The 9,624-nt window shown below is 46.5% G+C and overlaps 1 protein-coding gene across 1 annotated transcript in view; it reads right to left on the bottom strand.

The window, feature by feature from the left end:
• Window positions 1–9,624, bottom strand: part of LOC101981927 (uncharacterized protein C3orf20 homolog) — a 33,935-nt gene that overhangs the window by 10,307 nt on the left and 14,004 nt on the right. Inside the window, exons 7-9 of the mRNA XM_026784442.1 lie at window positions 5,202–5,427; window positions 2,468–2,762; window positions 751–867 (exon numbers count right to left, since the gene is read on the bottom strand). Coding sequence (XP_026640243.1) covers window positions 751–867; window positions 2,468–2,762; window positions 5,202–5,427 — 638 coding nt within the window. The remainder of the gene's footprint in view (window positions 1–750; window positions 868–2,467; window positions 2,763–5,201; window positions 5,428–9,624) is intronic.

Here is a 9,624-nt window from a genome sequence, read left to right on the forward strand (position 1 = left end):
TGTGAGCCACCATGTGGTTGCTGGGAATTGAACTCAGGACCTCTGGAAGAGCAGTCAGTGCTCTTAACCTCTGAGCCACCTCTCCAGCCCTACATAGGCTTTTTTAAAAAAGATTTATTAATGGTGTATTCAGAGTTCTGCCTGCATGTATACCTCCACACCAGAAGAGGGCACCAGATCCCATTATTGATGGCTGGGAGTCACCGTGTGGTTTCTGGGAATGGAACTCAGGACCTCAGGAAGAGCAGCTGCCAGTGCTCTTAACTTCTCTGCCATCTCTCCAGCCCCCTTACATAAGCTTCTTTTTTGTTTTTTCGAGACGGGGTTTCTCTGTGTAGCTTTGGAGCCTATTCCTGGAACTCGCTCTGCAGACCAGGTTGGCCTCTAACTCACAGAGATCCTCCTGCCTCTGCCTCCCTAGAGCTGGGATTAAAGGTGTGCACCACCACAGCCCAATTTACATAAACTTCTTAAAGGCGAGAACTGACTTTAGTCACTTCAGTAATCTCCATTTCCACTCACAAGGGGGGGTGATTTGACCCCTCAATTTTAAGAGGGCCTAATTTCTAACTTCATCGAAGTAGCAGTCAGAATAATCAAGCACTCAAGAAGGGCTATGCTCAGCGCTATTACAAGGATTCCCATGGAGCTACTTCTGCTTTCTCTTTAGCCCGCTATTGGTCCTGAGTGAGCTCTAAGTCAGGCAATCCACATAGTCAGCGGGTGGCTCAGAGTATCTCACAAACATACCAAAAAAATTCCCGGGGTGAGATTGTGTCTTCGAACTAGGAGTGGGCAACCAGGTTTCATAAACTTAGACACTGATGTGACATCGTATTTGAGCAGCCGAAAGGGATCCAAATGACTCTACAGGAAAAGAAAAGAGAGGAAGAGAGGTTGACTTTGGGTTTTATTGTTGCCTGCTCTGTTTGTTTGGTTGTTTTTTCTTTTTAGGTTTTATTATCTATCTATCTATCTATCTATCTATCTATCTATCTATCTATCTATCTATCTATCTATTTTGCTAGCCTCAGACTCACTAAGTAGACCATGTGGCCTTGAACGCACACAGATCTACCTGCCTCCTGAGTTCTGGAAACAAAAGCCTGCACTACGCTACCATAGTAAAACATAACCTAAAGACCTTTTGCTCCGTTCAACAGCATTCACGTCCTTAAGCCCAAAATTCTAGACTCTGCCTGCCCTACTCCAGTAGAAATACCTGGCAGCTCGCTGTGGATTGAAGGCCTGAGCCGCCACACCAGGCAGTCTGTATGTTTTTACACGTTTGTTATCAGGCAACCTTGAGCTTTACCCTGACGTGTGAGCAAAGGTGAAGGAGGAGCCCAGATGACTGCCAATCATTCTGTAATGGGGGAGAAAAACAAACAAACAAACAAAACAAAACAAAACAGGAAACCCTCGTGGGAAGAAAAGCCTTCTAGTTTCTCATTCAGAGATGAGTCTTCCTCCTGGGTTCCAGATGAGGCCCCTGGACCTGTAGCCAAGAGTGATGCACTTTCCAGAAGCTGTTCAGGAAACACAAAGGGCAGCACCTCAAAGACAACTCAGCAGAAGCAGTGAGTGCTTTGACAGGGTCCAGGTCTTTGGCTTTTGCAGGGTCAGCCCACTCAAGAGCAAGCACAGTGCGTATGAGTCATCCCCTAAGAACAGTTCTGGGGTTAGCCTGGGAGTCAAGCAGGAGGAACCTGAACTGCATCCACAGGGAAGTTTTTTTTTAGCAGCGGGTCCCAACCTGGGGGCTGCATATCAGATATTTGCATCACAGTCCATAACAGTAGCAAAATAACCGTTATGAAGCAGCAACAAAATCATGTTATGGTTGGGGGTCAAGGCAACATGAGGAACTGTATTAAAGGGTTGAAGCGCTAAGAAGGTTGAGAACCACGCCTTAGAGAAGGAAGAGGATAAGTCCCTGTAAGAAGTAGGAAAGAAGGGGCTGGAGAGATGGCTCAGTGGTTAAGAGCATTGCCTGCTCTTCCAAAGGTCCTGAGTTCAATTCCTGGCAACCACATGGTGGCTTGCAACCATCTGGAATGAGGTCTGGCCTGCAGACAGAATATTGTATACATAATAAATATTTCAAAAAAAGAAAAAGAAGTAGGGCCGGGCGGTGGTGGCGCACGCCTTTAATCCCAGCACTCGGGAGGCAGAGGCAGGCGGATCTCTGTGAGTTCGAGACCAGCCTGGTCTACAGAGCTAGTGCCAGGACAGGCTCCAAAGCCACGGAGAAACCCTGTCTCGAAAAACCAAAAAAACCAAAACAAAACAAAACAGAGCAATGCCACTAAGATTCACAACCTTTAATCTACAAATGCATTATAATGCCAGAAGACAAAGATGGGGAGCCAAAAGTCCTTCTATGATCCTCGATGTGTTTGAGGGAATGTCTTACAAGGAAACACACAAGCAAACATACCTGACACTCTGACCGTGGAATGCTCACCTGAATGCAGGGCATGTTTCTGCATTTGTTCATCTCCTTGTACAGGTCGGTCACTTCTTCTATCGTCCTGTCCTCTCTCTTAGCTGAGAAGACGCAGACAACAATGATCTGATCCATGCGGGACAGCTGTTTGCCGATGAGGTGGTCGTACTCTAGGTCTGTCACTTTGGGGATGATGTGACAGCTACATCTGCATATGTCCCCATCCTCCCCACACATTGTCTTCCTCAGGACCACGGGACAAGCCAGCTGGGAAGAAAACCACAAATCCTTCCTTTTAGTGAGAAGAGGAAACCTGGAAACAGAACGGTTGGGAGTCAGGTTAAAGAGCTGAAAGGGCAGAAAGTGAACCCCAAGTCACGGGTAGGTGTGTTGGTAAAGCGTTTTGGACAGCATCTGTCAATATGCTAAACAAACAAACAAACAAACAAATGTAAGCCTTTGAGCTCCGCAGGCCAAACATTACACCTAGTGGTCAGTTGCGTAAGATCGGTGTTGACTGCTCTTTAACACGTGCAGGAAGAATGCATTCAAAGCTGCAAGACACTTGCTTTTCCTCTCTTACAGCTAGAAACAGAGGGCAGACACTTACACTAAGAAAAATGAGATTCTAAAAGGTCAGTAATTTGACCCAAACTCCACAAACATAAATAACAGAGTTGGAACCTGACCTTGTATGTCTGTTTCCCGCCCTGGCCCTGTCATCTCAATGGTTCCTGAAGATGCCATTCCGACAACCTACTTCTGAGTTAGGTATTCTGTGAGTTCAAGGCCAGCCTGGTCTACAGAGTGAGTTCCTGGACAGCCAGGGCTGTTACACAGAGAAACTCTATCTCAAAAAAACAACAGCAAAATCCAAAATGAAACCGGTACAGAAAACCACAAACAGTCAACATACAAAGAACAAGAGACCATGGGGTACCAAGCCCCAGATGATCCGTCTCTATCTAACACAACTCCTGCAGCTGAGGCTCAGAAGACATCGCTGAAAAAGGGGCAGAAAGACTGGAAGAGGGAGGCCCTAGGAAGGTTGCTGTGAGATTCGCCTCCTAGAAACCACAGGGAGGCTACACCCATGATACCTTAGCAACATGGCTGCTCAGACAAGACCTGAAGAAGTGTGACAGCAGAAGACTTGCTAACATAGAAGGGGAGAGGATTTAATGGGGTCCCAAACCCTAGACAAAGAACTTCAGGAAACTAAGAAATGCCGAGAGTGGGGGGGGGGGTCATAGTCTGCCCCAGAGATGAGATCCCTAATTGCTTATCCAAGTGGTCAGCCCTGAAATCATCTATATACAAGTAACACGAAATGGACTGAACAGGTTGTATTTATTATGTTTAGCAAGATGAGCGTACGTGGGAGAGGGTGGAGGGAGAAAAATGACATAATGATGTTTTAGTTTTAAAAATAATAAAAGCTGAAAAATCCATTAAAATTAGAAACGTACCAAAACACATTCTCATCGTACTTATGAGTTTTCTTTCAAGCTGTTTTCTTTTTTAATGTTATTGGAACAGTTTTAGGCCGGGGGTCTCACCAGGTGTGAGCAGAGGCGGTTTGCAGCGCATGCGCAAGGAGGCCGAACCTTCCCTGGCTTCCGAGGTTTCCACCCAGTTAAGGGACCAAGCTGTCCTTGTGGCAGTTCCCCCCCCCCCCCATGCTATCCAGATCCAGCTGGAGCTGACACCACAGACTTCTCTACCAGGAGGCGAGTGAGCTGGCAAAGGAGGAAGGGTAAACGGGCCCGCGTGCCACACGTGATGACGACAGGCAAGACGGGTGAGCAGCACGGCTAGTTTCTAAACACGTGTCTGTCCGAACAGGTGAAGACAAAGTAAGACTTGGTTCCCGAGTCATTCAAATTCCGCTGCTAAATGAGAAGCCATATTAGAAAGCAGAGAAGGGCGAGCTCGGGGGTTTGAATCTACGCGTGGAAGTGGATCCCAGCTTTAGGATCGTCATTAATAAGTACGTGTTACGGTTTAGATATGAAACGCCCCGCCCCCCGCCCCCCCCCAGTCTTGTTATGTCTTAGGCTCCCGGCCTGCAGCTGGTGACATGTTTGGGGGGATGCGGGGTCCGGCTGGCAGAGGTGGGCTGTCCGGGGTAGGGCATCGAGGGTTATAGGCTGGCCCTGCCTCTGATTACATTTTCTTTGCTTCCTGGTGCACCGAGATGTGGAAAAGCCCCCCCCTCCCCCGCCGAAGACTGGCCCACACCCCCTGCTGTGCCTTCCCAGCCGTGGTGGAGGGGTAGCTCCTAAAACTGTGTATGAGAATAAACCCTTTCTCTCCTAAGCTGCGTCGATGAGACCTTTCCACAACTGTGAGAAAGGCCGTTAAAGCAGCCTGCGGGTGGTAATCCCTAACCCAGCCTGCTGGCATGACGTTAAACCACCTAGAGGGCCCTACTGGGCCAACATGAAAGAGCGGAAAGTAAGTAAGGCTGACCTAATTGCCGTGGCTCTCAACCTGTGGGGTATGATCTCTCTGGGGGGGGGCGGTGTCATATCCCAGATATCCTGCATATCAGGTCTTTACATTACACTTCATAACAGTAGCAAAATTAGAGTTATGGAGTAGCAACGAAATCATTTGATGGCTGGGGGTCACCACAACACAAGGGACTGTATTCAAAGGTTACAGCATCAGGAAGGCTGAGAACCACTGATCTAACGGCTCTCGAGTATGAATCAGATGGCAGGCGGCGAAAATAAGGGAGGCCGGTTACCGGGGACACGGGCTGACGGTTGAGGTCCTGTGGATGTAGTGGTAAGGGGAAGGCTTGAAGAACTCCTTCAGGGTCAGGAAGTTGTTTCTGTACCGGAGACACTCCTTGTACCAATCCGCTTCCTTTGCACTTTGAGTCAGAGCAGGTATTGTAAAGGACACCTTGGGCTTCCTGATCGCTTTCTTTGCAAACGTGGGCAGTCGGCAGACATGCAGGGACTCCAGGCCTGAAATGAGAACAGGATATATTCCACTAAACATCTTCAGGAGGACGGAGATGCCTGGAGGCTGAGCTGGAGACGTTCTGCTGGGTGCCCACGGCTGGGATATTTCTTTTGTCACATAGGAAATTTTCTCCGTTGACACCACCACCACCACCCCTGCCGTGAGGACCTCTTGTCTTCTCTGAGGAAACATGGCATGGGTGTTGGTAGGCAAGGAAGATATTTAGGTCATCAACAAATACAACCCAGAGGAGTTCGTCTTTACCTTGTGCTGGGGAATGAGCCATGTATTTAAATATCTAATCCTACTAGAATAATATCCTCAGAATGCAACCTTTGATATCCATGAGGTTTGAATGGAAGGCTCTATCGGTATGAAGTGTGCCCTTCAAAAAGTTCATTTGTGCCAGGCGGTGGTGGCACATGCCTCCCTCTCTAATCCCAGCGCTTGGGAGGCAGAGGCGGGTGAATCTCTGAATTCAAGGCCAGCCTGGTCTACAGAGCGAGTTAGAGGACAGACAGGGCCACACAGAGAAATCCTGTCTTGAAAAGACACCCCCCCCCCAATCTGTGCCTTTTAAAAAAAAGGCTCATTCGTTGAAGACTTGATCCCCAGTACAAATATTCAGAGACGGGACTTTGGGGAGTGATTTGGACGATAAAAGCCTGATCTACTCAACAGAGGAATCCATTAACAGAGTCACAATTTGATGGCATTATTGAGAGGTCGTGAAGGTAGGAGTAAGTCCTCCGTAGAGGAAGTAGGCCATTGGAGGAGAACCTTGGAAGGGTACATGGTCTCTTCAATCTGTTCTTCGGCTCCCTCTCTCCTCCCCCAGCTCTTGTCTGCCATAGACAGAGTGGGCATCTCCCCTCCGCCATGCCCATGGCTGAGCTGTTCTGCCTCAGCACCTTAGGGCCAAAGCAATGGGGCCATCCACCTATGAGCAGAAACTTCTAAAAGCAAGCCGAGAACATAAACACATCTGTCTTTTGAATGGCTTTCCTCGGGTATTCGTCGGAGCAAAGAAAAGCAGAACGCAAGATGATTTGGTCAGTCACGATTCTGCCAATAGTTTTTAAATGTATTTTTAAATTACATGTGTTTTAATTAGAAAACAAGGGTGTGAGAGGGAAAAAAAGATGCTCGCCTAGAGGGGTTTTTAATTAGGGGTAAGGGAATGTAAAAAGAGGGAAGAGGAGGAGGGGAGACCGGCTTTTGGGGACAGGAAAAACAAGAGAGAGAGATGGGGGGAGACAGACAGGCAGAGAAGCAGAGAGAGAAAGAAAAGGGACAGAGAGAAAGAGAAGAGACAGGAGGTGGGCAGGGCCCCTTTAAAAGGGAACATAGTGCATGTGCACAGGAGGTGTTCTTAGTGGCTACAGCTGAGGACGTATCCTGTCAGGACCCCAAGGGTAGGCCAGTACAGGTGCCTGAATACTAACAACCTGTATGTTTCAATTACATCTGTACTGAATACACAGGCATTCCCCCTACCCCCATACAACAACATTCACATTGCACTAGGAATTAAAGGTACAGTGATAATTTAAAATATGGAGGAAGGTGTCTGTAGGTTTTCTGAAACTAGAACAGCAATTTCTAAGAGGGACTTGAGCAACCTCAGATTCTGGGACCCAGAGGTGTCCTAGAACCAACCCTTATGGATACCAAGGTATTCTTGTTTTCATGACGTCACAATAATTCCAGATTTACCCTGCTAGAGAAAGGAAGAGTTAGGAACTAAAAGGTCTATTTGGCTTTTGATAACTGCACATTCATCAGGCTACATAGGGACTTCTGCTTCCCCAGCTGTTTCTGTCATGTGGGAAACCATAAAGTCACATGACACAGATTCCTGTAATAGAAAATTTGATATTAAAAAGCAATGTATTTATGTCTCCTAGTCATGGCAGAAGTGACACCCAGAAAGTCTCTCCAACACGGCTGCCTAAACATGAGCCAAACAAGGATGACACCGATAAAAAAATCAGAATGGCTAGAGGAAAGCTCTGGGGGCCTCAGTCCCACACCAAGATCTACAGGCAACTAAGGCACGCCGAGTGGGAGAAACAGTCTTGCACAGGGAAGAGCACACCGATTGGCTCTCCAGTACCAAGCAGTCAGCCCTGAAAACATACGTATGGGTAGCGTTAAGCAGACTGAGCCGGCTACATGTAAGAATACATATGCATATACATATAATCATGTAACAACAGTTAATGATAAAAGGGGCCATGATTTGAAAAATAGCAAGGAGGGGTTTATAAGATGGAAGAAAGGGAAGATAGAGGTGATGATGGTATTATAACTTCAAAAATAAAAGAAAAAAACTTTGGTAAAGTATTGTACTCATCTGGCACACTGGGCAAATCTACTAGGCTGGTTATAAGTAGAAGCAGCTGTCCCAAAGACTCCATCATGCCAGCCCAGTGGGCTTCCCTGAGGGGTATTTGCATTTTTCCATTTTTGTGTAAAATATCTGTGGCAAAGCCTTTGGGAAGCTCTGCTGTGTGAGGCAGTATGTAACTAAGTAACTCCTCAGATGGAGAAAGTTGCCTTTGATTTGGCCTATAACCAATGCTTGTTCCATCGCTGTGAATTTGCTGACTTGATAAATTTTAGTCGTAATCCCAAAACCAATGTCCATGGCACTTCTGTGGCCACAGATAGGCACAGAGTGACAAAGAACTTGAGCTGTCTGCTATGCGCAGTCCCAGACGAGCTCAAACAAAGCTCTAGTTTGAAATCTCAGATTTCATATTGTCAATAACTGTCCTCATGGATTGGTGTCATGTGCTTAGCAATTTTTTGGCTTTCTTTCTTGTAATAAAATGACCTATAGTTGTAAACTGAAGTCTTGTCAAGAGCCCGGGCTCACAAAGGTTCTGATGTGTATCACCAAGAAATCAAGTGGAGCAGGCTTCACGCAGATGCGCTAGTGACCTTGAGCACACAACGAAAGGACTAGTAGCATCTAATGAACAAGATCATCCAGAAATACACAAAGTAAGATTAGAGAGCCTGGGCCGGGGGTCAGTCGTGCACACCTTTGATCCCAGCACTCAGGAGGCAGAGGCAGGAGGATCTCTGTGAGTTTGAGGCCAGCCTGGTCTACATAGTGAGTCCCAGGACAGTCAGGGCTACACTGAGAAACAGAGAACAGAGAGATCTCAAGCAAACAGTCATTGGATGATTAATTTAATGATTAAATCTTCATTGTTAACTTGACTGGGGATTTAGAATTAGCAGAAAACACACCGCTGGACATCTTTTACACCTGATCTTAGCCAAAGAGCTTGGAACTAACTTGGATGTTTTTGAGGACATTTCCAGAGAGGTTTAGCTGAAGAGGGAAGACCTACTCTGAACGATTCCATAAAAAAGGAAATCAGAAGAAACCAGGTAAATGCTAACATCTCCACTTTCTACTTCCTTATCCATTGAGATGTAGGGAGTCCCACCCATGGGGTCTTGCCACGGTGAGCCTTTCCGATCACAGTGGACTCTAACCCCCTCAAACCACGAGCCAAGGTAAATCCTTCCCATAAGTTGTTATTTGTTAGGTCTATGGCCACAGAGATAAAAAAAAGTAACCAACACACTGACCTAGTATTTGTAGAGAGGATAGAACCCAACTTCCAGAAATAAGGAGAAGAGATTATGTTTCCTCACCAGCCATGATCTAAGATTATGATAAGTTCTAGTCAATACCAGCCATGAGTTGATGCACATTCAATAGAAGGTTTGAGCATGAGCCACTGTCTCAACATAAGTGATCAAACAATATACACAAAGACTGATGTTTTAGTATGGAGACTGAGAACAGAACTCGAGGTGTGAGCTCTCCCTCCACTCTCTCAGCAGTGGCTGAGATTTTCTTCTCCAAAAAAGTAGACAAAATTAAAAATTGCATTGTGTTTTCCTGCTGCAAGCCATCAGCAGACTTCATGATAAGAAGCTGTATCATAGAGCCTCGCAGTTACAAACCAACAACCTTGGAGCCTTAGTGGGGCAGGTGTTTAAAGGTTGGTTTTCCTAGGAATCAGAACAGTTGGTCATGTAGACCATGGGTTGTGAAGCAATGGATTGTGGAGCAATGGATTATGGAACATGGATTGTGGAGCATGAATTGTGGAGCAATAGATTGTGGAACTTGGATTGTAGAGCACTGGATTGTAGAGCAATGGATTGTGGAA

The sequence above is a fragment of the Microtus ochrogaster genome, chromosome 24 (genome assembly GCF_000317375.1).
Source record: "Microtus ochrogaster isolate Prairie Vole_2 chromosome 24, MicOch1.0, whole genome shotgun sequence".
NCBI classification, from domain to species: Eukaryota; Metazoa; Chordata; class Mammalia; order Rodentia; family Cricetidae; genus Microtus; species Microtus ochrogaster.